The sequence below is a fragment of the Platalea leucorodia genome, assembly GCF_965183815.1.
Source record: "Platalea leucorodia genome assembly, chromosome: 2".
NCBI classification, from domain to species: domain Eukaryota; kingdom Metazoa; phylum Chordata; class Aves; order Pelecaniformes; family Threskiornithidae; genus Platalea; species Platalea leucorodia.
The window spans coordinates 102,352,091-102,380,000 of record NC_138824.1 but is presented as its reverse complement, the minus strand read 5'-3'; the positions used below and the strand labels follow the sequence as shown (position 1 = coordinate 102,380,000).

Genomic DNA, 27,910 nt, shown 5'->3' with positions numbered 1-27,910 from the left:
TCACATTCTTGATACGTCTTTTGCAGAGACAATAGCCTCAGAAACAAAATATATCCTGTGTTGTTCTGAAGCCGGTGCAAGCAAAGCAGGTCTGCTAGAGAAGACAACAAAAAAAACAACTGACTGGTAAAAGCAGAGTTAGGAAAAGCACTTCCCAAACCTCAGTGCTACGGGATGCCGGTGCTCTCCCCATGAGACTGCTGCGGCTTCTACTGCAGGCAGGACCAAGGGGCTGTGTCAGGTTCTTCTCACAGCTCTGGCAATAACACCTTGCTTTCTAATAAACCAGTTCCCTACTGTCCGCCAGCCCACCTTCTAGGGACAATCTGCCAGGATCCATGCCCGTAACAAAACTGCCCGTACACCTCGTCCTAGTTCCCCTGAAGAAAAGTGGTGGGAGTCAGGGTCTCGCCCACAGGCCAGGGAAGCTCCAAGCTGCGCAAACACCAACCCACAGCGCCTTCCTTACATTTGGACTAAATGACTAAAATTCAGCACCCCAAAGGGAGGGGGTTTGGCCAAACAACCGGCCACGGTAAGACTGGAGAGCTCTTCCAACGTAACTGGAATTCTTCTGGAATTTGCTACTTTTTTCCTCTCGCTTTTTAAAATATGCACGTAAGATTCCTTGTGACCAGCACAGAAAAAGAAACAGGTATGACTGGCTGTGGACGTAATAAGGAAAATGGCAACTCTTACTTCTGCAAAATATGAGCTGAGCCTTATCCAAGAGCTCTTTCCTAAGCTACAGCGACTGGTAGGTGAGAATACAAGAACTACTCCATAGAATTACATTTTCCACCTACCACACCTTCTGCATAAGGCTTGATATGTGATAAATGAGCTACATAACATGAATTTTTAATGCAAGGCATGATGTTATTGCAGTAGGACAGGCTCTTTAAGCAGCTTCGTATACAAGCTGAAGGCTCAAGTCAGTCGCTGGGAACATTGCAATAGCTAGTAAAAACTAAACTGGGGGGGAGACGAATGTGTGAATATATCTAAAGAAAGGTGGCATTTAAAATAGAAGTTCATACTTGTTCACATTTGTTCTCTGCTGAGCACACAAGCAAATATTAGCACGCTGTGCACTCATGTTTCAGTAGTGGCTGATGCAGTTTCACAGATTTGGGGAACAGTGTTGCTAGTTACAGACTTGAATATGCCATTTTGAAGTTAGTGGTCCCACTAAAGGAACGTTTCATTTTGTGCCAAGGTGCACGTCAAATACGCACGCTGTGGGCAAATACTTGCATCTAGCACTTGATCTTCCTGTCCGTCTCGTTTTCCATCCTCTAACAGGCAAGGCTCCAGGCTTGGACCTTCCATTGGGGAAATAAAAAGAAAAAAAAAAAAAGAAAAAAAAAAAAAGAGGTTTCAATAAGGGAGAAGGGAGGCCAACAGGCTTGCTCCAGCCTTTCACATGGGACAGGCTGAAGCTTAGCACATGCTGGCCAAAGGAGCCATTATTTACCTGTCCTGGTTTCAGCTGGGCTAGAGTTAATTTTTTTTTCCTAGTAGCTGACATAGTGCTGTGATTTTGATTTAGGATGAGAATAATGTTGATAACACGCCGATGTTTTAGCTGTTGCTAAGTAGGGCTTACACTGGTCAAGGACTTTTCAGCTTCCCATGCCCTGCCAGCGAGAAGCTGGGAGGGGGCACAGCCAGGACAGCTGACCCGAACCGGCAGAAGGGCTGTTCCATACCGTAGGACATCATGCCCAGTATATAAACTGGGGGGCGTGGGCCGGCGGGCAGCAACCGCTGCTCAGGGACGGGCTGGGCATCCGTCAGCGGGTGGTGAGCAATTGCATTGTGCATCACTTATTTTGCATATTCTTTTATCATTATTGTTATTATTTTCCCTTCCTTTTCTGCCTTATTGAACTGTCTTTATCTCAACCCATGAATTTTACTTTTTTATTTTACTCGCCCCCCTTTCTCTCCCCCATCCCACTGCAGGAGGGCTGGGGGGAGCGAGTGAGCAGCTGTGTGGTTAAACCACATTACACCAGAGCTCAGACTCCGCCAAAAAGCAGAGCCAAGACAGGCTGAGCCCATCTTAAGGGGCCATCCGCACGCAATACAGGGCACACCCTACTAAGGGTGGAAACCTCACTCTTGAGGAGACTCCCTATAGGTTATTAAAGCCAGGAGAGTGATCCCAACAGCTTCATCTACTGTAGGACTTGCTTCCTTGCTTGCCTCTACCGAGGCAGGCACCTGCCTTGGAGCACACACATACACATACCACCCTATTGTCTTTTTTTCCAGTATTTTATTTCTGACAGGCATTTACAACGTTCCATTCATAGAACTAAAAACATAAAAATAGACCTTCTTTCAGCTTATAAAAGAAATATATAAGAACCTTTGACATAGACATGTCGTGACATTATGTACAAGAACAACGGTACCTTCCCAGTACCAGCCTTCCAGTATTTCAGCGCTGACTGTATTCCGCTGGGTACAGCATAGGACAGCTAAAACCTCCGCTTCTCTAATACGCTGGGACACAACTGACAGGTAGATGATATAAAACAATGATGTGATAATACAAAGGGTATAGAAACCTTTCTAAAGCTTTTACGAAAAGAAATCAGAAGATAGCAAAAAGTTAATAGAGAAAGCTTTCATAAGATCAAGTATAGTGCACCAGAAACCAGAAAGGAGGGGGCAAGGGGAGAATGCTAGCTGGGACACAAAGACAGTGATGGATTTTTGGGGGGAATAATTTTTGTTATGCTTTAAAATATAGTCAGAGTGGATTTTATAAAATATAATCCTAAAGCTATTATAAAATTTCAGGTTTTCAAAGTATCTACTAATGTGTCAAACATCAATAGATACCACCAAAAAAAAATTTCATATAATCTTCCTTTTTTTCATATAGGTGAAACTGAAATGGGAAAAGCTATATAAATCTTAAAAAAAAAAAAGTGCTGTTTTGTGTTTCATATTTGGAAGTTTACTTAAAAAACACAAGATTTTTTGTCAGATTTTACCCTGTTTTAGATGTTTAAATAAAAGATTTAAAATGTTAAAGAGGTTTGCTTGTGTAGAACTTGTTCAAACTCTATTGCAGTGGAAAAGCTTTTATAAAGGAATTAAAATACACTAGTTTCACCCACAGTAGGAGAGTGGATGAGGTCAGTTTTTTGGCCATGAATTCCCTGTCCCCTAAGCCCAAACTCTGCCAGAGAGAGTGGACCAAACGGATCTGTGATGTTGCTACACTGGCTCCAGCGAGGTTACACCATGGATCGGTTTGGTCAACTACAATTCAGTCATGTAATTTTATTTTATTCTTTTTATTATCTAACTAAACTCCAGTCTCAAACATATACAAGAATCCTTTTCCTGAAGAAAGTTATACCTAAATAAGAGTTTCCAGTTCATATTTCAATATAAAACCACCATTCCTAACCCTCTGCAAAAAGCTAGCCTCGTATCCTAGACGTGGAGCTACGCTAACGCTGTAAAACTCTTATCCCTTTGTGCCCCTGCATCTCAGGTAAAATACAAAAAAATATTTCTTCAAGTGTTAAATTTGGATCTCTTTTAAGAGAGTTTGGCATCTTTATAATATTATGTAAAACTAGAGCTTCCAACATTGACATTAAATTAGACCAGCCACAGACCAAGAGGACTTAACACAACATAAATCCCAAACCTTTCCTCACACATTCCTAAAATACATGTATATTCTCTTACATTTAAAGAGGGAAAAGTAATAAGAATACTGCAACTGTACACGTTAAAAAGGCAGTTTCCTCATTAAGGAGATGAACCTACGACGGATGTTTTACGGCTATAAAACTCTCTGGTCGTTGTGCTATTGTTTAAGCTAGTTCGCTGCACGTAGGTTAAGACATCCAGAGTAATTTGTTTTCCAGTGATGATATTCTCCCCATACTTAATTTCAGCCCCTGATTATTTTAGAATAAATAAAATAGTGTGAAAGCCCTTGGTAACGTTAGACAGGACCTTAAGCTTATTCCGTTCCAGGTTTTGAGCATTTTACAGTTGCCTAAAGTGTGGCCGCATGGCTTCGGACCAATTCAGCTGCCGAAATGGTGTGTGCAAGTGTGCAATCTATCGGGATCGGCTCTCCGCGGTGTGCGGGGGCGGGAGGGAGGGATGATGGAGGGCGGGACGGGGAGACCTACGCATCCAGGCGGGGAAGGGGACTGGTTTAGAGCTCCGTGTTCAGTTTCCTGCTGGGGACAAAGTCTTCACGCCTAACCCAGATGACCTCCTCGCCGTGGCCCTCCACGTCGCCGTTGATGCCAGACAAGGCCGCCTGCTTCTTCAGCTGGGTCATCCTGGAGGCGTGCGTGTCCATGGCCGGGCGCAGGCGGTCTCCCCGGCATGGCTGGCTGCTTGTGATGGAGGCTGCCTGCAGCCGCTCCCGAAGGTCTCGGTCGGCCACGGCGCCTCTCATGGCCTCGCAGTACTCATCATCATCGCTGAGGATGTCCGTTTCCTTGATGTCCTCCTGCTCCTCATACTGAGCAAGGTCAAACTGTTCCTCTACCCAGCGGTCAGTGTCCCCACTGTGCGTGGGCTGCTGGGGGTCTTTTTCAGGGCTGCTCGTGTAGACGGCATCTGAGTCAATGGTAAACCTGTTTCGGGCCAGCCGCCGCCTCCTCCTCCCAAGAGACTTGCTTGGGGCTGACACTGCGCACACACAAAGATAAAACCCCACAGGCTTTTTACACACGGTACAACTCTCTTTAAAAACTTAGTCTTCCAGGGGCCCTTTATTTAACACTGCTAGGCACAAAGCGGGCAGACTCCCACGAATGACCTAGTCATTCAGCATCCTCCCTGCAGGCAAGTCACACTTCACTCAGCTCCTCAGCACAGGTCTCTCTCCAGCTGAAAAAGGAGTTTCTGCTACTCAGATCCACAGTTGGGATAATGGCCCACAATTACTGTTCCTCCTAAGCGGTAGGCAGCCAGCCAGCCAGCCCAAAGTGCATCTGTTCAGCTCAGCTTCTCACACGCAGTGCCCTGCTGCCAGCACACCGCGAAAACCAACTAGCCTTACGCCTCAGTATGGGAAATTGCTGTGTCTGGGGTAAGAGCAATACTACAGGTTTCCAAGTAGCTACCTCAGTGCTGAAGATGCTGCAATTGTTGCGTTACTTATGGGGAAGTATGTTCCCTGGTCTAGGCTCTGCTACTCCCTTCCCCGCTCCCTTCCTACTGGGGGGAAAAAAAAAAGAAAACCCCAAAACCAGAAAAACTTTCAGAAGTTCCTTACTCAGCATCAGCTGGTCTACTAGCTTTTGCAACTGTCCCAATTAGCAAATTCACATCTTCTGTGTTGCAACATCTTCATAAGAGGCTTGTGAGGCAAAGCAGGGGACGAATCCTGCAGCTGAAGGACCTGCAGGCATTCCAGCGCTTTACGTGCACCCACACGTAGCTCCATCGCAAGCAGGTGAACTCCAAGGTTATAGTTTGTCCCCCTCCACTAAACAGCACCTTAGCACTTCCAGTAAGTATTTATTAAACTCTAGCAGCTTGGGGGCAGGGATTACATTTTAATATCCCTGAGCCTCAAAGCATGCACTGAGTACAACAGCTCAGCAGTTGCAAATTTTAACTGTAGTGAGAAGCGTGGACTTTAAGAGGAGATCCTAATCTCTGCAGAATTCATCATGCAAATGCACCAACAAGCCAAACTTGAACGAAGGTTTGGCATCTGCAGCAGATTAGCTCCACAGGCTGACTGAAGACGCACTGTGGTAAAACAGTTGCATTTTGGCCCTCCTCTGACTCTTCTTCCTTACGATTTTAAGTGTCTCTGAGGCAGATGGCTAGCAACACCCCGAGTGAGAAGCCATGCTGCGAATGTTATTGGTCTGGCCTGCCCATTACAGAAGAGGAACAGAAAGCCTGGTTGTCTACATTGCTGGATCTAATGAGCAGAAAAAAAAACAATAAATAACAGACCAGAACAAAACACGCAGCGGTGCCGTGTACTTTTCACTTGGAAGCAAATGTTTCTTCCCTCCATCATCTAGTGTTCTGAAAATGAAAACCTGCTTTTCCCTGGGATTTTCTCATTGCTTTTGCCTGAAGTCAACTGAAAAGGAAAATCCATGTTTTAGGACAGGCCATTACAAAAATAGTAGTATCAAGTGCACGCCTCTCCAAATGTGAGAAGTAGAAGCACATGCCCTTTAGCAATAGAGCTGAAAAGGCTAAAATGGAGGACACACAAAGCTACCTCTTCAAACCAAGCCACTCACTCAGGGGAGCTGATTTTTCTTGTGCATTTTACTTTAAAAGTGCTAGGGTTAGCTCAAAATTCTGTACATGCTTTTAAAAAATATGCAGCGGGCTTCTGCTTTGTTCAGCTGAAACCCATTTCCAGATTAAAGTGCACAGCCAATCGGTATTGACAGGAATCTCATTTCTTCCGTGCCAGAAGGACCACTCTGAAGCTGAGCCTTGAGTGCAAAGCAAGGTAAACAGAGGCAATTTAAGGCTCTCAAGGATGTGAAGCATGGAAAACCAGCAGTTTTTACATACACAGGAGAGAATGCTAATCCTAATGTACAAGTAACAGACACCACCACATGTCCTACAACGGTGCTGGGGTTACTGGGATCTTGAAAGTCTGTAGCCCTACAGTACCTGCCCTGTTCATGGCTGGCCTTGCACCTTTTAGAGCACACAATCTTTTTCCACCAAAAGGAACATATTGCTGGGATGAGGGCAAACTTTCGGTTTTAAGAAGCTGCCTTCTGTGTTTATCCCGCAGAATCGAGTGCACTGCCTTCAGAAAGTCCTTCCTGTGTTCTGGTGAACTGAAAAATAGGCAAGAATACAAAAGGCAGCGTTATCTCTCGGGAAATGCTGAAAGCTTGCTGTAAATGAGATAAATAATGACCAGTTCTGTAACTTAAGACAGCGCAAACCGACTGGCATGCACTTCACCCAGAGAAGACTCAATTTAACACAGCATTTTCAAAGCAAAGCTGAATCTATAGTCATTGCAATGGACATCCAAGGAAACAAATACACTGTTCATTAATAAAACATTTAGCCGTTCACCCGTCTTGAGGCTGCCTTTTCCTCCAGTACCAACCACACACTTCGCTTTGTCCGATACACATCAGGCTGACCTATGGCAGCTAATTAAATCTCAGTTTGTCTCCTGTAAACACACATCAAGCATAAAGTCCTGCAACTCTCTACTACCTAGTAGTAGGAATTGGCTTGGTATCAGCTCTGTTGGACCCTGGTGAACTTGTGTACCAAGTTCTTATTTGAGCTCTAAAACACATCAGGGCAACCACCACAACGAAGATGGACAAGGTTTACTTAAGGAAAGGGCAATGCCCTAAGAGCAGAGGTTGGAACTTGGTGGCATGAAAGGTACCAGCTGAACACAACACATTAGCAGCTACTTGGCATAAAGATCCAATGCTGGAGTTTAATTGGATGTAAGTTTGTGAAAGGAAAATTGTAGTAAGGATATTCCCATAAAGGTGCAAGGCTGACCAAATATATACCTTTATTTTAATACATTTTACAAAATTCTGCCTGCCAGAAGTAAGGTTTTAATACCCTCTCCCTCCCCTGACACTTCCCCTACTGGCTGTTCCCAGATTGCCTTAAAGGAAAGACATAGGCAAGCTGGGATCCAGAGATGCAGCTGCCACTGAAGATACGGAAACGCACTTACCTACAGCAAAGGTGAAACGTTCTTTCTGGCCTGCCTTCAGACTCAGATTTAACATGGACAATCTCGCATACAGAATTGGTCTCTGCATCTGAGGTGAAAAGCAAGTAGAACTTCATATAACAGTTTCTCATATTTAACTTCAATTAGAGCATTTATTCCATAATCCTGAAGAAATGGTTTAAGATCATCCAGGACAACAGATAATACACTGCAAATAATATTACCTCATGGGTGAAAGGCAGCAGTGGGCAAGTGACTAATGAAAAAACAGACTCAAACTTGCAAAAATCTAGTAGTATTTTATATGCATGCACTCAGTCCCATAAAAATATGGGGGGGGGGGGGGGGGGGGGTGAGGAACCAAAAAAAAAAAAAACAAAAAAAAAAAACCACCAATCCAGCTTTTCAGGTATTCCATAGAGTATTGTCACATTTTACAGCTACATCCTATGTTCTTTCCACTTTCACTTATGCATTAGAAAAGGAGCAAATTGTTTAGAATTTTGACATTTTTAACACTGTAAGCTTCACATGAAACCATCAACCACAAGAACAAAAATTCACTAGCTCTGTTGTCTCACAGCTGCAAGATTGCCTTCTAGTCTCCATAAGAGGAACAGAGTGAACCAGCGTCAACAACAACTTCGCCCTGTTTTTCCAGAACCCTGCCTGGCTTCGGAAAAGTACTGACAAGCTGGAGACACACAACTGGAGCTTCTGCCCCTTCATCTCTCTCCAGAGCTATTACGGATTGCGGGTTCTTTTTTCAGGCCCCAGAAACGGCGTACACATGTACTAAGGACAAACATTGGTCAGTGAATGCCCCCAGACCAAACATTGAGAACCCTGCCAAATTCACGCAGCAGGAACATTACCTGCACTTGCCAATGCTCGAACCTGCAGTGCTTCTAAAGGTATCATGTGGCGAAAGCGGAACGGATCCCAGTCTTCATAAATTGAAGCTCTGTGTGATCCTCCCTGGAAGAATTTCAAAATACCGTTAGGAAATGAGACACCTTGGGTAGTCAGACACAAAAGTCTCCTGTGCATTGCATTGAGAACATTGCTGAAGTCTAGACAAAAGCAACCGTTGGGCTGATCAACTCTTATCAATGCCTTCAAAAGTCATTCAAGACCAATGCTGCGCTCTCTCCTCCAAGTGCACGTACACTCACGAACGTGCATTAGTTTTGCTTTGGTCACTCCAAAGTTATCTTGTGGCCAGCTGACTTTAACCATACAAGCATTTCAAATCACGCTTTGGTTTATGCCATATGTGGGAATCAAAAAGTTTTCTGTAATACTATAAACTGTGTTCCCTATTGTAGCAAGGCATGTGTTTACTGTCAAGCTTGGCTCTAACTTTTAATCCCAAGCTCCAGTAGGATCCCCTGATACATACTGCAGGCACACCTAATTTAGCTGAGGGCAGCCAGCACTTGCTCAGTGGCATGCAACAGCCAGAACTGAAACGAGGGCACTGTGTTTCACTAAGAAACTTGGCAGACTTCAGCTCTCATATTTCATTCATAGAGACTGTCCAAAGAGTCAAACACAAGAGAGACGTTCAAGGTGATACCTTGTTTCATGAAAGTCCACTCCACAGCATGGAATGGATGTGGCAGGCAACGTGAATGCCTAGTCCAGCAGAAAGCAAAGGATAAACTAAATGAACGCTTGCAGACCTCTGCACCCAGGCTGAACAGCAGGCCACTCAGCATTACGCCAAACCTCAGTTGTGTGGCGGAGAGCAAGGATCACATATGCAAAAGCACACTCTAGCACCACAGCTTTATGGAAAGCAAATCTTGATTGTAGCACCACAAATGGCACACAGCATCACCAAAATAGTCCATGCAACTTACAAGTTTCTTCTTCTGTTTGGAACCATCCTTGTATACAAGGACCACAGCAGTTTTGAACACTAGAGGAGAAAGTTAGAAACAAAAGCCATGTAGTCAGTAAGGCTGGGAACGGGTCTCCTCGATGCCGAAGGACGCAGACCTTTCAGCTCCTCAGACAGCCCTCACCTGAGTCAGACAGGGAAGGCAGGAGCAAACCTATCAGCCCTCTTGCATAGTCTTCCAAAAAACCCAAGCTCAACAGCTTTTACCACACAAAACCAGGTTACTTCAAACTGACTTGAAACTTAGAGTGTAAGTTACCAGCTATTGGAACAGCTATTTGAACAGCAACAGTTCTACATAAAAATTTGGAAAACTTTAATCCCCCTGGCTAAGTTCACCTCAGAGAAATGAGCAGCATGCAGCTACACGCAGCCAGTCAGCAGATGAGACTTCACTCAGACAGAAATTGATTCCCTCCCAGGTGGGACAGTGGTCTATACTGAATTAAAAAGTGAGCACCACTGGCAGGCAGAGGTGTAATCCAGTTCCTCTTTTGCCACATAACATCCACAGGGAGCTGGAATTTGTCTTTCAAGACTCCAGTTCTCCTTGTGATCTTTTTCTTCAGGCCTCAAGCATACCCTTTGTTTTCAGACTGAATTGCACGGACACTTAATTTTGGACATTTTATGAAACCAGTTTAAAGATTTTTGGAGTAATTCAGTGTTGCTGCACATTCCTAGCAGCTTTCATAAGGCCACTCAGCTTCAGAGTATGACCAGATGCTTTCCAAACTTACAGGAAAGCAGTCAATTTTTATATGCTCTTCCAGAACAAAGCTGAAAGAGTGTTCATTAGTTATCTGTTTGGTATAAAACAAAAACAAAAATCACTGGCTTCCTACCCAGCATTGCTTTCTGGAAACAACAAGGAAAAAGCCCTTTGTGTGTAAGGAAATTTATGAGCAAATAAAGAAGAACTTAGCACACTCTGCATTACTTGATATAATTCTGAAAGTAAGAAAGATGTGATTCAGCCAATATAAGCGATCATGTATCTTTCCAAGGGACCATACTTCAATGCAGTGGAAAGACCTTGAGATCTATGCCAACAGCAGTTTCAATTTCTAGTTTGGCCACCCAAGATAGACTACTCTGAGGGAGACAGACCACTCCAAAGCAACTCACTGGGAGTCCTGGCTTAGCTTTTAAGCAGTTTTTAAAGCTTAGATATACAAGTTCTTTCTGGCAAAAGGCACGGAGAAAAAAGGCAAAGCCTCTGCAAGCCCCCAACCCATTCTGCAGGATGTGAAGCAAAGTTACTTGGCATCAATCAGACTACCGAACTGTATCTTTTCAGAGACAAATGCCTTTCTATATAGCTCTCAATTCATAGCCTTCAATATGGGTTTAAGAAACTCTTGCATTATTATAGCAGTCGTCTCCAAATTCTTCACCAGTTTTAGATCAACACAGAACAGAATTTGACCATGGCAGCAAAGAGACAAAGACAGATTTAAGTTCCAGCCAACCTTGCAGAAGGCAATGCTCAACTACCTTCAACAAATATCTGCTAAGGCACAGTTGACAGTCTTTTAGCCATCCGAAATAAAATTACTAGGATACAAACCAAATGCTGCCAGCTCAGGTTCCTTCTTCCATTTCCCCAGTGAAGCAGGAGGATTCAGCCATATCACTGTATTATGCAAGAGCAAGTCCCCCATCGAAAGGTCTGCAACCTGCCAACAGAAACGCATGCACAAAGACACAATGTGTAATCAGTTCAAGAAAGCTTACCTGAATTTTCAGTTCAAGAAAACTTGCTTGAAGTTTATGCCTAAACAAACAAAAAATGCCCCACAAGCAAACTTTTGGAATATTTCACCAGATGACTGCAAGAATGTGCAAACAGACTGTGACAGTTAGCAACAGATGCATGTAAATCCTGAACTGCTGAGCATAAATTAGGAGAAGTCAAACTCAGAATCTGGTTCTCGTAATTTGGTGGGAAGTCAGGGCAAAAACCAGATGTTTTCCTTGCATTTTTTTTCTCCGTTGTCCATCTTTCTCCCTACCAATTTCTTTCTATTTTGTTTGAACATTTAACCATAGCCCCCATCACACACACACAGTTTGGGGTAAAGTTTAGAGACTGCATCATGTGAAGTGGTCAAAGCACTTCTTCCCCACAGTCGCTATGGCACTTGATTTCACCCAAAGGCTCATCTGTGGAAACCACATTGCTGGAAATGGACTAATAAAGGAGTTCATAACAACTGTTGGGAGGTGCCTACTAATATTGCAGCAACTGAATCTTCCACTTTGACTTACGGTCTCCTAGAGTGACAAATTGAGGGCTATCCCCTGTCTAGGGGCCATGTCATCCCATTTCTCCACCCTCCTCTCACTGAAGTCTGACTTTCGCCAAAGGACGTCATGGATACCATGAGCACAACCACCTGAGGTCTCTCCGATAATAAGAGCAACACGAAGATACGTTTCCTGTCTCCTCTCCCAGATTAACACCAAACCACAATTGCTCTCCCAACAGATGTCCTGACATGTTCTCTCCACCGCTGCTTGCCTGCACCAACCCTCATCTCTGCCCTCTACCCATCATCTGATCCGCTCTCCCCACTGCTACTATCCAGCACCCAAAGCTTCCTCAATGATACTCAATCCCAGACCTCCTTTGCCTTGTAGCCCAATGTCTCTTATGTTTGTTCTTCATCCTGGCTGTTGGCAAAACCCCATTACTTCATACAGTCATGTCTCTCTCCAGCCTTCATTCACATCACTGCTCCCATCAGCCCTTTAGTGTGTCTCTACCTCTTCCTTGAGTTCCCCTTGACCTTACTCCATTCCCTCCTTACTGCCTACCACTCTCCTTCACTGTGCCACTGGACTGCAGATCTACGTTTTCTTGGTAAATGGAGAGTCCAGGTCTCAGTCTGAAACTTCAAGACACCTTCCATGGGTTTCCGAGATGGTCAGCCAGGACTGAGCCACACTGGATCTTCACATGTCTGCATACGCGCCATATGAGACATCTAGACCAAAGCCCAAGGCGCTCTCACATATCAAGCCCACTAACACACTTTCTAAAAGAGAAACAGCAGTTTCTCACACCACACCTCACATTTTGATCTCTTTAAAGTGATTAAAGAGCTAAGTACAGACTTGCCTCAGCATGCCAGTCCACTCAGACTAGTGGGGCGAGATTATTTATGTGGAACGAGGAGAGCCAAGACATGGACATCAAAATAGTGAACTGCAGGTCGGGATGTGAATTTGACCTAAGCACAACACTGAAGGTGAATTAACCCACTACTTCTTTACATGGGTCCCACTCACTGAACCATACATGGAAAAGCAGGTTTTGAATTGGACTGGGATTTATCTGTTCACACCAGCATCCACTTAAATGACACAGCACGAAAGGTAAATATTTGATACAATTTAACATTCACACTGCAGGCACCAAAATAACAGCCTTTTTCTCTTAAATTTGATCATCTGTTACCTCTTTTTTCTCCCCTGTTTGTTCTGCTATGAGTTGGTCAAACACTGCCCCATATTCTTCGTGGATTTTCTGCATTTCATTAATGTGGCTGGCAACTTTGTTCATTGTTTTTATGGCCACTAGAAAAAAGACAGAAAGATAAGGGAAGAGACAAAAGGTATTTTTAAGCCTCTGAGAGGAAGGGGGAGGAGGAGGGCTCCAAATCAGAGGTTAAACAGGGAAGAGCAACATAGGCTAGCTCCTTACCGTCAAGGTGATAATGTTCTTCACTGTCTACGTCAGTCAGAGCAAAGAGCTCCTTCAGCAGGAGAGGGTATTTCAGTATCCGCTGGATGGGTTTGATGAGGTAAGACTCCAGCGTGGAGGAGTGCTGCCGTCGGGGATTCTGAGCATCCAGAAATGCCTTGAAAGCAGTGTCTGTCTTGGCTGGAAGATTAAAATGAAGCAATTGGATAAATCAAAAATCTTAACAGCTGCCCTGATAGAGTGACTTTTCCAGCTTTAAATTCATTTACCCAGAGACATTTTGCAAGGAAGCGCAGATTTATCTGGTCTACAGTATTAGATTTATGCACTTCAGGTTTTGAGTTACTGACACTTTGCCACAGATATGCTATTTATGATTTAACAACAGGCACCCACCTACCGTACCAATACATGCAGTTTTTAATTTCACTATCCACAGTATTTCTGGCCTTGCAACTATTTTAGAGCAGCATAAATTGTTTTAATCATCCGGTTCCTTTAAGAAGAGGCTCAGATTGGATATTTGTAGGAAGTCACTACTCGTGAGTTTAGTCTGACAGGTACACCTATAATGTTGTCAAGTCTGGTTATTGTTACCTCATTAAACCTTAAAATGCAGCACTGAACAACAATAACAAAAATCAAGAGCTAGTAAGGAGGCAGGAAGCAGTAAACTTATGATAGTACACCATATTTTGGGAGCACAGGCAGACTGGACACCTGATTGCTATCATCGTTTCCATGTGACTGCTACTGAATTTATAAAAATACCAGTTTCTCCATTGCTCCCTCTACTAGAATATAAATTTGCCCTGTGAGGGAAGTATGGAGAAGGTGGCATTTTTACACATGCAGGAAAAATTCTACACAATTGCTTTTATTAGAGCCATGTCCCCTGCCAAGGCTGGGTGGGTTTTTTGCAGACAGTCACCTGACTTCAATAAAGCAACTTCAGTTTCAAACTCAAAAGCCACCTGCATGTCAGTTGAGGACACCAAATTATACCTGAAATAAATCTCTTAAAAAGCCTGGGAGTGTATTACTGAAATAAAATTTTAAGTTCTGTTTGTGCCATAATTCAAGCACAACCGTTTCTCATTTATAAATTCATTTCAGCAATGAAAAAACAAAACAAGCAGATCTACCTAGTCTACGGCCTTAACATTAAGGTCTAACAAAATGATGCCAAAAGAGAGCATGGATGTGACTAGCAACAAATCATTTATTCATGTATTCCACAGAGCTGCCAAATATTCTTTGCAGCATGGTAAATTAAGAGTTTACAAGTAAAAATGAAAAAAAAAAAAAATGTGCACAGACAACAACAACAAAAAAACCAACCAACCAAGAAACAAAACCACCCAAAGCTCTCGATTGTCAGGCATCCAGATGTTCCTTGAAAAAGTAAGAGCTCCTCCCTTAATGGCATTGCTCCTACAACTGGAACCATTTGTTTGTTTAATGTCTTGGCCAAAAATGAATTGTGTGAAGCACTGCTAACTCTAAGAGATTAACACTTTCACAGGGGAAAAAACATCACTCCAAGGCAAGGAGGCCCATGAGCATTTATAAGCCAGACCACAGTTCATTTATCTCCATCTCAGCAAGCCAGGCTCTACTAGGAATTCATACATGGAAACTTCTCAGGCAAATTGGAACAAAGGTGAGAGGAAGAAGAGAGGGGAGAGAGAGCATGGTGAAGTTAAAATATTTAGACAGCTTCCATAAAACATTCCCCCAGGCTGATCCTTTCCTAGTGGCTGTCAGCATTCTACCACACTGGCCGGAGCTGCAGTGGGATTGCCACTAGCAAGGATTCACAGCACAGAATCCAGGAGGATCCAGAGGTCATTACAAGCGTCACCACTCCTGGTTCCAAAGTACACAGTGATCCATTAGCACGTGCCACATCGCCCATTTATGAAATCTTTCCATTCCCCACATGACTGAAAAGAAACCGAACATGTCAGGGGAGAATAAATTAAGTGTGGGGGGAAAAAACTACATGCAAGGTTAACGACCCCTTGTAATGAGCTACTCGGGTATCATTACATCGATGGTGGTCCACGAACACCCACGGCACAGAGCTCTCTGCGAGCCTCTCAAGCCAGATGGACTTACTTCCCTACTGCAAATGCTCCTGGAGAGCAACCAGGCACGTGTGTGCCCCCATTCCTCCACCACAACTTGCCCTGCATGGTTTGGGGTTCAGTGGCCACCCCTCGTCATCCACAAGAACAACCTGCACCAGCCCAAACCAACGTGTCACTGCGACATCTCCCTCTCTGCATACCCAGGTCTGTTTGTCCAGCACATGGCTCTTACCTTTCACCAGTACTTTGGGGACTTTCGTGTGGCTGGCACAGAAGGCACTGTACAGCTTGAACCGGTCAGCATAGTAAAGAAAGGATCCACCCAAAGAAAACAACACTTTCTAGGATTTAAACCAAACCAAAACAAACACATCAGGGAAAAAAAGCACGACAGTTATTCAGTCATTTTCCCTTCTGCCAGGTCACCTGAAGTTTCCATTTAGCTTTCGGATAGCAGGACACTGCATTTTTAGAGTGTTTTCACACCATCTAGCAAGAAACAGGCCTAGCTTTAGTGTCTAGATTCAGGGTATGTGATTATCATCATTAACAAAGTTCCAGTTAGGACAATCTGGAGACACCACTGACTATAGAAGGAACTAGGTTCACAGTTTCAGAACTTTAGTTAAATGCCTGAGCTTAAAACCTTATTGATTTAAGTAATGACCAGAGGTCACAGAAAGGACTGGATATATCTGACTTTGTAATGGATCAAGACACTAGGGAGCTGCAAGCAAGACTATTATCCCTCCGCACAAACACACCAAGGTCTTCACTCTCTTGAAAATTAGCTTGTGTTAAGGGCCAAACACAACCTTTCCCTAAGATGTCTGTGCTGCGGTCAAGCATTTGCTCTGCTACCCACTTAGGAACAAGACAACATGGGGTGGGGGAGCGAGACAACACATAGGCAGCTTGCCTACAGTCAGCAGAGGGAAGCAAACTGCAGAGCCAAACCCATGAAGCCCTGAAGTCCCATTTTGCACACTGCTTTCAGACTACGCCCATAGGACAGAAGTGAAAGTGAAGGCGATACACTTTTTATGGAAAGAGGTGGAAGTAGCAGCACTCGGAAGACAGAGTTCTCTCCATAAGGAGGCTTCTTCCACACTCCTCTCAAAGCTCAGAGCACACAGTGGTCACAGAGGCCTCCTCCACTAAAAAAAAGTGTCTCTGTGCTCTCCAGTAAGGGCACATTTCCTACAAAACAAAAGCTGTGTTGTAGTTACACGAGGGCAGTGTTCATGATTGACAATTATTTTAAACCAGCAGCTGATGGCAAAGCCACAAGCACAAAAAGACAAATTCTTTCAGTAGTTCTTCCAGGGCTGTATGTTAGCCGAAGAGCAATCCCAGTGGAACTATTATTATTCATCAAGACATCCTGTCCTCTACCAAGGTGAGTGCTCAAAGCAAGAGTAAAATTCCCCAAAGACAAAACATTGTATTAGCTACTTGCCATATATCCAGTACATGACTGCATTAGAAATAAAACAAAATTTGTTTCCACATTTTCCTATTTTTTTTAAATGAAGTTTATATATCTTTAGTTTACATTTCTACCTTTGATGCACATCTAAGTATTTGCCACATAGTTCCGCTATGCATCACAAGCCCAAATACAGAATTCAATTTACAGTTCTGATCTGTAGCCCTAGTGTGCTTCTGAACTACTACGTTAGACTTGTCAGAACAAAGATTTTATGTAACTTTCCATTTCTAGCTTTTCTTGACAGCCCGAGACAAGAAATCTGGCAGAAGAGCAAGAATAGCATCTAAAAGCACATGGCGTTACAGATTTCTAGTGCTCTATACAGCTAAATGTAGCATAAACTACAATTGTAGCAGAATGTTCTTCAAACAGCTCCAGTATTAGCTAAAAATTAATCTCGAGTGTAAGTAAATGTAGGTTTTTACATGAACAGTGACAGCAGTCAGATAAATATTATGAAGAGTGTTAAAGGACTACTCAAAACGTAAACAATGAGATTACCTTAAATTGTTCAACTTTTTCAAGCTTTTCCAGGTCTGGAACCAGCCTTACTCCATCTTCGAGAGTTTTCAAGAACTCTACCTGGAATGCTACCATTTCAGTCAGATTCCCAAAGAGAACATCCAGCTAATAAGAGGAAAAAAAAAAGCGAGATGCTGAAAATATCACTTTGCAGCTAAATCACATTTTTTAGAACTTCAGTAATTCTCAGTCCAATTGTATAATCAGCATGATGTCAGGAAAAAAACCCTACAGACTCTATATTATTGAGCAGTACCTCTATACTCTACTCAATCCATTATTTTAAAAGACACGGAATTCAAAATTTCTCCACAGCCCCTGCTCAGACAAGCAAGTCAAGCTGGGGGATGAGCAGAGCAGAGGGCTGTGTGTAAGCTATCTAGCAAAAAGATAAGCAGCAGTTAACATACCTCATCTGGTGTGAGGAACGTTTCTTTTTGTAGAGGCTTCAGGTATCTCTCCATTAGACAATTTAAGTCCTAAAAATTCAGAAAAAGATTCCCATGTTGGTTCCTCAAACTGCCTCTGAATATTTACTGAAGTGGCAAAGATCACACTTTACCTAGTCTATGAATTTTTCCCTTTCACACATGAGACAAAACAGTTGGATTTTACAGAATTTAAGATAGTAAAAGGAAACATTTACACAATTTTACTTACAAAATCAATACCAGATTTCATTGAGCAGTGTTCCTTTGCCCCGCAGCTAAGTAATTTCAAAATGGCAGCATAAGAATTTGGAAAGCCTACTTATTTCAGAGGTTTAAGTTGCTATTCTACAGACAGATTGTAGAATTGAATGTAAGTTAACTGAGAGACACACGCATGAAACATAACTTGAAGTATTAGAGAAGAAACTAACAAAATTTTCCAGAAGGAGAAGAAACATTAGTAGACCGAAACAACACATTGAGACCTCTTACTTTGACATAAGTGCGTTCCGTCTCGAGAAGTTCACAGATAACCTTTCGCAGTTTATCTGCATCTGTGAGTTGTCTCATGGTGGCCAGCTGGGGTCCTGTAAATTCCTGAGGATGAGCACTTGAATCAGAAGGGTTCATTTCATGCAGACTGCGACAGAAAGCAGCGACCTGCTCTGTACTCTTTAAAAAGAACGAAGAGGAAAGACCAGCTGTAATATTTTAAGTAAGAGCTATAGGAACGATGGAGCTGAGACGCCTTCGCAGTTAAGCAGTTACAGCTTGGGGGCTTTTTACAGGCACCAAAGTCCAGACGTGCGCACATGATTTCATCTATCTGTCCTTCCTATCTCTCAGTCGCTGGGGAAAAGGGGGGGGAGGTTGAAGAGAGTTGCACAATTCAAGTTCATTGAAGTGCTGTTTAGTAAAATTCCTGGTTTCAGATAAGCATAAACTTTAATTAAAATAGGCTCGTCCAGCACTTAACATTGAAAAACAAACAAAAAGGCCCAAGAATCAGGAACCAAAAACGACCATGCAAACAAAGCACACACCCCAGCCCTATGCCAGTTCCCTAATCTAGTTTGCAACAGTCCTGTGAATAGCTGTGTCAACACAGCCAAGGAGACAACACGGAGACAGAAACCATTTAAGCTGTTTTTCAGGGAAGCAGAGCCATCTGGGGAACCAAAGCCTCTCAAGGCTTCAAATGCAAGCTCTTTGGGAAAGTAACTGTATATCTGGCCTGTGTCTGGAAACATGTCTTGCAGAGTGATTTTCTTCCCCCTAAGTCAGGTTTTTAAGAGCTGCTACATCTAGCTGGTTTCTTGAATGTTTAATCAGCTGTCTATATATAAGGACAGTTATCCTCTCTTCACCTCCTCATGTTAGATCATCTTCTCGCATCTTTCATTACCCTGAAAAGTTTGGAGCAGGTATAGTCTCTGGTGTCAGTGACGACAGCCCCAGGCTTCTAGGGTTGCCACAGCAGCAGCGTGCCCTGTCTCCATCCCTCCCAGAGACCTGGAGGGGGCACGGGAGGGAACAGAGCCGCTGCACTTGATCACACCTCTCTAACCTTCCGCATCTAATCCTGCCATGGTATCTTAATCCAGATTTAGTGACTTCCTAGCGCTGCCTCTATAGCCTTCCAGTCCATACTAAAACAACTTACCCAAAATTAGCCTGTTCAAACAGAGAACATGCAAAGAGAGGAAGGGAAAAGAAAAAAGAGGGAAAAAAAAAAAAAAAAAGGAAAGAAAAAAGCACATCACCACCTTGCAGTTTGGAGACCTGCCCCCTGGGAGATCACTCCCACCAGCCAGTAGCAAGAACATCACCCAGAGCCTGCGCTACCCCACACCTTTGCGATGACCCAGCACTGAAAATGCTGTGTTTGTTAAGCTGCACAGTCTGCTCACACATAGCTATTTTCCCCTCAGTGCACCTACAGCACTACACAGCCACGAAGCCCAAGAGGAACATTAATCATGCTAGTGACAAGTAAGGGATGTCCTTCCATAATACAGTTGCTTTCCCTACAGGTATCTTATGGCTGTAAATGCTCACCTGAGTGTACCACTCCAAGGCATATTAGTAAAGATGCTTGTTATGCAAAGGATAATTTTCTTCAGGACACAAGTGTAAGCAATGAACTAATTGTAACTGACTGTCTATACAAAAATGCCTCTTGGACACAGGTTATTACAGGAAAAACATTCCCCTTCAGTATCTGAGGTTTAACTCGGATGAGGAAGAAAGGAAAAGTGGTGTGAGTTGAGGGCAGGGGGAAGCAGTGAGTTGAACCAGTCCATTTCCAACTAACTCAGCTTCTGGTAATGGCACGTGTCACAGAGCCGGATTAATTCGTCAAAGTAATTCCTTTTATTTCTCAGCAAGGTTCCACCTATATTCACTGTACTCTTAAGTATATCCAAAGCATACTCAAACTTTTAGGTTAACTTCGCATTAGATTTCAACAGGTGATCCCAACAGCCCCAAATCACAAAGCGCAGTAGGTGAAAGCCTGGCTTCAGTGCAGAGAAAAAAACCTGCCCAAGTTACCTGCTCTCCTGGAAAGGGACAAAGAACCGACAATTAACAGACGTTAATCTGAGCCTGCAGAGACCCAGGATAGGAAGAGTTTTCCTCAGAAACATTTAGCTTTATTAAGACTATTTCGTGAAAGAATATTTGAGGAAGGCATATCCAGTGACATTTTGTTGTAAGAGCCAAATGTACAATTAAAAATAGTTATAATGTATAAAGCAAGTATGGAATCAAACTCCAAAAATAAACCAAGTGTGTTAAGCAGCTCACGTTTGATACCCCGCAGACAGTTCACCATCCTGCTCACACACTTGCAATAAGTTGCAGGGAAAGATGGGTCACCCAGAAGGAGCGAAAATTCACTTACACCATGAAACACCAGCTAAACACTAACAAGTAGTTGAAAACTGGATACCTGTCATACAGGCACGCTGTCTGCCCTAGAAGGAATAGTTACACCCATATGCCAAAAAGGAAGCGTAGACGACTTTTAAAAAAGCTTTATCTCCGCTTCTGTACAGTTAACAAACCGCTCACTGAATTCAGCCATGCCCAGCTCCACCCAGCAGCAGGGCTGAGCTCTGCCTTGCTGCTGCCCTGCCTCACATCTTTTACCTATTTCCCAACTATCATTCGCCGGATACTCTTTGGACAGATGAAAAGTCTCAAGCGCGATAATGTTCACAAACCTGTTTTCTTGCTTCCTCATTGAACAAACTGTCTTGTTTCGTTCCTGAACGTCATGCTTTCTACCTTATATTTACTTTAAAAAAAAATCAATTTCTAGACAGAAAGCAACTGCATATTACACCCAGGGAGGTTCAGAACACAGCTATTTTGCTGAAAACTCTCAAAGTATTAATGAGAGCCTCTCTGTCCCCATTTTCCTAGAGAAAGTGGATAGGCTAGGGAAGGTCTGGAACAGAAACATATCCCTTTATCTCCCAACACCAGCTCTGTTTGCCAGCTGCTACAATGATAGCACTGAATCAGGATTTCTCTAAGAGAATTACAGCATCACACTTCAGGCACAATTCTGCAAGCAATCCCATCTAGCAATCTTAAAACGAGATGAAAGGCTGGCACAACTGGGCTGTAAAGCGAAGTTTACTTTGCAAGTACATTAACCCCTCCTCTGCAGGGGGCTCAGCAGAGGAGCTAAGCTCACATCCTTCCCATGCAGGAGGAGCAAGTCCTTAAACTCATCGAGCTGCCCACAGCGGGGAGTTCTGGCTGCCTGCCCCGTAGCTGTGAGAGCCGAGTGCTGTTTCTTCTTGCACTCGCCGTGTAGAGACATACAGGTGCCTAGGCATCAGGCAGATTGCCCCCTTGAACCGCACGCAGCACCTCTGCTCCGCCACGGACGGCAAACTCTAAGCAGTAGTGATCTCCCGAACAAAACTCAGGGAAATTGCATCCTTTCATGCATTGCCAGGACTGCTAATGACATTGCACAATAACAAAAAGCCTCTACAGGGTATATACATTACCGCTCAGCCTTGAATTTATAACCTGAAAATTAAAACAGCATGGAAATTCGTTTAACTGCTAATTACTTAGACTAGTCGTATTGCACAGTAGATCTGCTCACCAAATACAGCATACGGTACAGAGAGTCGCCGGCTCTCCCAGTGCTTTCATTCTTGAGTTTACGGTTAGCTCTCCAAAGAGCCGACATCGCTGGAAAGGCAGTATTGCCAGAGCTGTCACTCAGCTAGGAGAAAAATCCCAGTTCTCCACATATTCAGCTGATCCGAAAGGCTTTTCCACTCCAGACAGATACTCCGTGCTGCTTACTTGGCACGGAACACAGAAGACGGCTGCATTTTAATAAGGAAGGGCAGTGACCATATTTCTCTAAGCAAAGCCTTTCTGCATGTGTCATTTGCCGCCAGCCTCGTTCGCTCACCACATCAGCTGGAATTAAGAGCCAGCTACCAGTCAAAGCTGAGAACTCAACGCTGCTTTTCATAGACTCGTTAAGAGGAAAACTTCAGCAGAGAAGCTGAAATGCAGCAAAGCAGAGGTGAAGGCAGCCCAAGAATATAAATGTCTGTTGCCTGTGGCTGAGCACAAGCCGATTGGCTACGAACGGCACAGCCAAAGAATATTAAACGTCTGAAGGGACAGAAGCACAGAATTAAAAGAACTTAAAAAAGCCAGTTACGCTACTGGAAAACCTACCCATCAAATCCCTGTTTTAATCCTTTCACATCTATTGCACACATTGAAGGTTTTGAGACTTAATTCTGGTCTTGAATAATGCTGCAGAGGGAAGACGACCTATTTTCTCTGAAAGAATACCTCTAAATGGTATAAGCATGTACACACACAGCCCATTACAGCATGCTCCCCTAAGCACAAGTGCTGCAAGATAATTAGCTTTAATTTCAAGAGGCAGATGTCTTTAATTAGAAACAGGGAGAAATGAGTGTCCTGCAGTATTTTAACTGATGACAGTTTTTAAAACACATCCCCAGTTAAATTCAAAGGACCATTAGAAGAAAAAATATGCACAAAGACTGATCGTGAGATGCAACACAACACGTATCTTAGCCTTTGGTAACCTGCAACATTAAGAACTCACACATATACTCAGTTTTCAGGGTACCTCCTTTGAACCTCAATTTATTCTACAATATTTAAAAGGCCAAAACAGTCAGGTCACCACAGAGGCAAGTAACCATTTAAGAAATTACTCTGGTATGAAATGTTTCCGATATTCTGTTGAACTGGAGACAGACAGAGGGGCATCTAGATTTCATAAACAGCCTGAAACTTGAATTCACATGCTAGATGAAAAGAAGCCTGAGGAGGTGGCAGAGAGCACACTTTCTTTTCCCCCCACTCTTCGCCCTCCTAGCTCTCTCTACCTCTTGGCTCCCACACAAAATGGGGAGAGCAGGGAAAGCCAGGAGCCCACCCCAGAGCAGAAGCAACTGGGAGCACAACTCAGGCCGCTGTCAGTTGCATGGCTTAAAGGAAAAGAGTTGCACCCAGAAAGCGTACCTGCTTGCTACTGTATACATAGATTTCAACCCAAGAGATACTGTACCTAGGAGGGCTGGTTGATGGCAGGGAAGGCATCATGAAATTAGATAGGGAGTGAATCCAGAGAACAACAGCTATCCCACAGCACTGCACTGCCGATGCCTCACCTTGGAAACGGGTTTCTAGTATTTTACTGGAATAGTTCTACAGACATCCCATTTTTGCTTATAACGATTCCTTTGAGAATAGTGATGGAGAAGTAAACACCACGTTATCGGGTCTTTAGAATATACAGAAGGTAAGATTTTCAGAAAAGGGAGGAATCCTCAGAGCCACTGGCGTACCCTCCAAATCCTTCACCACCATCAACAGCTTGGAGGCTTTTGCAGATTAAGTAACAAATGCACCACTCCTAAGGAAACACACACCCACGTGCACACATGCTGGGCTGGGGGAAGGGAAAGAGACAGCGGGGAGGGAGCAGGAGGAGAAGGGAAGACACATTCGAGTACCTCCCGTGTTATATACCCACCTATCACCTACATGAGAAAGTTCCCGGTAAATCACAAGGGACCCAAGCCCAGCTTTTGGTAGGATTTCACACAGCTTACCTTCATAAAAAGCCTACCTGGCCTGTGCTACAAGAGCAAATGAAGGAGAGCTGCAGCGCTGAGTTCCTCTCCTTTTCCCATGAATTATTAACTCTCCCCTAGGATCACTTTGCTGGCTGGAGAGCCGGGAAGTTTCCTTGGAGAAGCTTGGAGCTCTCCTCCTCTGCAGCACTCTGCGGGCATCAGCAGACCGCCAGCACCACCAGGATTAAGCCCTGCCTCAGGATCACGCTATCGCAAGGCAAAAGACAACCCAAATGCTGTTTTTCAGATCTTCAGCTGCTTATGCTGCATCTGCGCTGAAAGAAGGGGAACTCTGCATTTAGGTGGGAGGCTCCAGCGTAGTTAAACTGGATTTCCTCTGCTGCCCAGCAATGGATGGGTGAGAGCGCTCCTGCCCTGCTTTTGCCAAGAAGGGCAGAAAATAAAGAAAGCCGCCCTTGAACTCCACCATCCGCGGGAGACTGGAAGCTGTGGCAGTAATGGCGATACGGGAGAACATGCCCCTCCTGGTGGTACGAGGACAGAGTGTTTCATTTCCCACATACAAAAATAACCCGTGTAAAACAGCGCTGAGGACATCAGCTTAATCTTCTGCACCATAATCCTAGGAGCCTGGAAAGGTGTGGCAGTGCATGGACAGGAAAACACCTTTGCTTTTTGCTTCACTGTACCAGCCAGGTGGTGACTTTCCATAGAAAAACACACGTTGCAGACTCCTTACTCCCCACACAGACTGGCTTTTCCAAGCACACAGAAAAGCAAAGGAATTAGGAAAACCCTCCCGCTGATTGAGCTTTTTTAGGTTGGTTTTTTTTTTCATTGTTGTTGTATTTAAAAATTAGCATGTGATTAGCAAGCAATGACATCCTGCTCTCTACCATATACTGGAATTCTCTATAGGCATCTCAAAATAATTTGGAGGTTTCTGCAGCTTCCGTTAGAGGAACCACAAAGAAAGCCCGCTTAGTACAGAGCTCTTCTACATGAACAGGGACAGTGCGATTCATGAGTTTGCCAAATTGAGCACACTGTACATATACACTGTATGTGCAAGTGTGCTGCTTTTTTATGGAAGACCATTTCAAGCAGTTTGTCCCATACCAAACAGAATGTGAAGTAAAATGCCTCACTCCCCTCTATATCACACAAACAAAACAAGACGTATTTCTGAATTTTAGAAGAAAACATGTACTGATGTCAACATTTCATTTACAGAAAGGCAGATTTTCCTCTCGTTGGAAGCCAAAGCTTGTTAGAGTTACAAGTTACTCTTCCAATATAAGAATATTAAGCATTAGAGCTGCTAACGCACATTTCTCAGTTTAACTAAATCTGCCGAGCCACAAGGCTAATCACGTAATCCTTACGCCTTGCTTCAGGCAATTACAGCTCTGAAGATCCAGGAGGCACGATGCAAAATGGAACCCCACAGCCTGTCGTACAGTTCAGAAATAGAAAACTACAGAAAACACAGCAAAAACATTTATTCCCCAAGCAGCTATGTGTTATGCTCAGTGCTCTTCCACAGCTTCAGTGTTTAACAGAAGAAACTCCTTTCAGAGCATATGAAAATCCCACATATTTACAGTTAAAAATCCCAAAGTATCAACAAACACTTCCACTTACTCAAGAAGAAATTCTTTGTACTTACAAGACAAAGTCCCGTAATAAAACCTGGAAGCAAACTGTAAGAGTAATCACCTTCTCTGCATGCAAGCTCTGCATATATTTCATGCATAGGAATGTTTCCTCTTATCTGACTTCCACTGTCTGGCTATCAAAGACAAAACTACAGGCTAGCGTGACATAAGAGATCAGGAAACAAGAGGCCAGGGTCTTTTCCTTCCTTTTGCTACAATGACGAGTAGAATAGCACAGGGACCAGTTCAGAGCTCACTGTAACAAATTTTAGTTAAAACAAGAGCTGAGAAAAAACACACCTGTACGTAAGCACAGACTGAGTGAGATCTGATACTCATTAGATTGTGAATTCTGTAGAAAAATAGCTGTAAGTCTTCACCATTACATATACAAATACCTAAAAGCAATCAGTGCCTTCAAAATAATCTCACTCGATTCTGCCGCAAAAGCCACTAAACATCACCTTATGTTGTGTAAAGCTCCCCAGCACCAGAGCAAGTGCAAACTACCAACCACTGTGAAACCCATCCCTTAATAGATGGCAATTAGCAATCCATTTGCACAACCTCTTAGCTATAATTGGAGAGTTTTGCTTCAATTTAAGGTAGATTGGCTGTAATTAGTTTGCATTTAAAAACTAGCATGTGTGCTATGCTATTGAGTTAAGGAAATACTGTTTAACTTACATTCCTCCTATGCCTAGAAATCAAGAAAGAGTAAGAAATCATAATAGTCCACCTGATCTTTTGGTTTAGCTGAACTGCTCTGGTGAAGGAGGTGATAAACCAGCCCATTTAAAAACTATGTGGGAATATTATCACACAATACTGAAGATGTGCACCAATCCTGGAAAAAGGGCACAAGTCTTGCTTAAGAGGTGGCGATGTGCCATAATCAAAGCTGTAATTTGTTACATTCAATATGATCCGTAAACACCTTAAAAGTAAAATTAACATTTTCCCAGGAAAGATGTTATAATCGTGTGCAGGTGTGAAGTGAGCACATCAGCTGTGAGTGTACTGCACTTCCACTCCTTGTCATGTGAAAATGAAACTTTCTCACCTTGCTCGTCTTATCGGCCTCATCAGACGACTCCAAGTCTTGTGCTTCTGCCTCCTCTGGAGCTGTCTCAACAGAGCTGTCCCGGTCGCCGCAAAGCGAGTGCCCTGCTGAAATTGAGATGTATGTGAAAACCCAGCCATAATTTCCAAAAATTCAAGAAGCTGGGCGCAACAGACACGGAGTTCCCATGGAGGGCCAGGCCCCATCCTGCACACAAGTATATGCCAACGAGATGTTATGCCAGAGGCACTCAATGACCTCAAAGGACTACCTCAGTTTACAGCAGGGGCCAGGTTTAACTACAGGTGTAAAAATAAACAGGTTACTGGCCAGACACACTATTTAGTGGAAACTATGAAAGCCGATTCAGAGATAAGGCTAAAATGCCACATTGAAATTCTTACGTTTATTATTAATTTCTTGGCTGGCAAGCAATTGCCTACCTTTATACTTCAGTGGTTTCAAATGGAAACTGCAGCATGTGAACAGGCGGGCCTTGCCTAGAAGCAAGCCTTGGTCAGCCCTTCCTCTGCGTTAAGCAGAACGTGATGATTTTAAATTGCTTGCAGTTTTGGCCTAACACACCCACTACTGAGTTTCGATGTTGACTTTTAAGAAAACAAACCCGGTTTTAGCAGTTTGTAGGAGTCTATTACATGAACTGAAAACTAAATTTCATTTCCATCACTACGTGGCAACAACTATGCACCCCTATGCCTGAGCACTCCTCTGGACACTATGTTGTTGATAACAGCTAAGAACTCCTTTGCGACTTCCTGTAACTAAATGATGAATTACCTGCAAGTGACAAAAGAAAGAAGAGAACTAATCCCAGCCTGAGAGCTCTGTGCACAAATAAGTCTTTTGGGAATCTTATTCTCTGACTCCAATTGCTGTAAGAAGCAGTATTACTACACCTTAGCAAGTCCTCACAGAAAAACAGATTTCCTATACATTCAACTTCTAGCTGAACTGAACTCTGCCAGGAAACTTCTGCATGCCTCAATTGACCTTCAAGCCAGCATACTTTACAGCAGCTGAGTCCAGACACTAATTCCTTTCACCTGTTCCCTCTCCTTCCCTCAACCTCACAAGGAAGAGTTTTTTCTGCCGTGCCACTCCTGGGGCTGGATGGGGAAGGGTGGTTTCTGAGTACGCCTCCCCGCCCGCGTCCTGCCACACAAATAGCACAGTGAATGT

At 43.6% G+C, this 27,910-nt stretch overlaps 1 protein-coding gene across 12 annotated transcripts in view; it reads right to left on the bottom strand.

The window, feature by feature from the left end:
- Nucleotides 1-2,349: 2,349 nt before the first annotated feature.
- Nucleotides 2,350-27,910, bottom strand: part of TIAM1 (TIAM Rac1 associated GEF 1) — a 118,734-nt gene continuing 93,173 nt past the window's right edge. For 4 of the 12 annotated variants that reach the window (XM_082304076.1, XM_082304071.1, XM_082304077.1 and 1 more), the window contains 13 exons: nucleotides 26,711-26,817; nucleotides 18,357-18,536; nucleotides 17,844-17,912; nucleotides 17,413-17,538; nucleotides 15,652-15,760; nucleotides 13,327-13,506; nucleotides 13,081-13,199; nucleotides 11,188-11,296; nucleotides 9,577-9,635; nucleotides 8,587-8,689; nucleotides 7,712-7,799; nucleotides 6,658-6,830; nucleotides 2,350-4,686 (listed from right to left, as the gene is read on the bottom strand). In XM_082304076.1, coding sequence (XP_082160202.1) covers nucleotides 4,202-4,686; nucleotides 6,658-6,830; nucleotides 7,712-7,799; nucleotides 8,587-8,689; nucleotides 9,577-9,635; nucleotides 11,188-11,296; nucleotides 13,081-13,199; nucleotides 13,327-13,506; nucleotides 15,652-15,760; nucleotides 17,413-17,538; nucleotides 17,844-17,912; nucleotides 18,357-18,536; nucleotides 26,711-26,817 — 1,907 coding nt within the window. In that variant the 3' untranslated portion in view covers nucleotides 2,350-4,201. Of the gene's footprint in view, nucleotides 6,831-7,711; nucleotides 7,800-8,586; nucleotides 8,690-9,576; nucleotides 9,636-11,187; nucleotides 11,297-13,080; nucleotides 13,200-13,326; nucleotides 13,507-15,651; nucleotides 15,761-17,412; nucleotides 17,539-17,843; nucleotides 17,913-18,356; nucleotides 18,537-24,004; nucleotides 24,464-25,658; nucleotides 25,731-26,710; nucleotides 26,818-27,910 lie in introns of those variants that run through there. The other 8 variants (XM_082304078.1, XM_082304075.1, XM_082304079.1 and 5 more) reach the window with 8 other exon arrangements.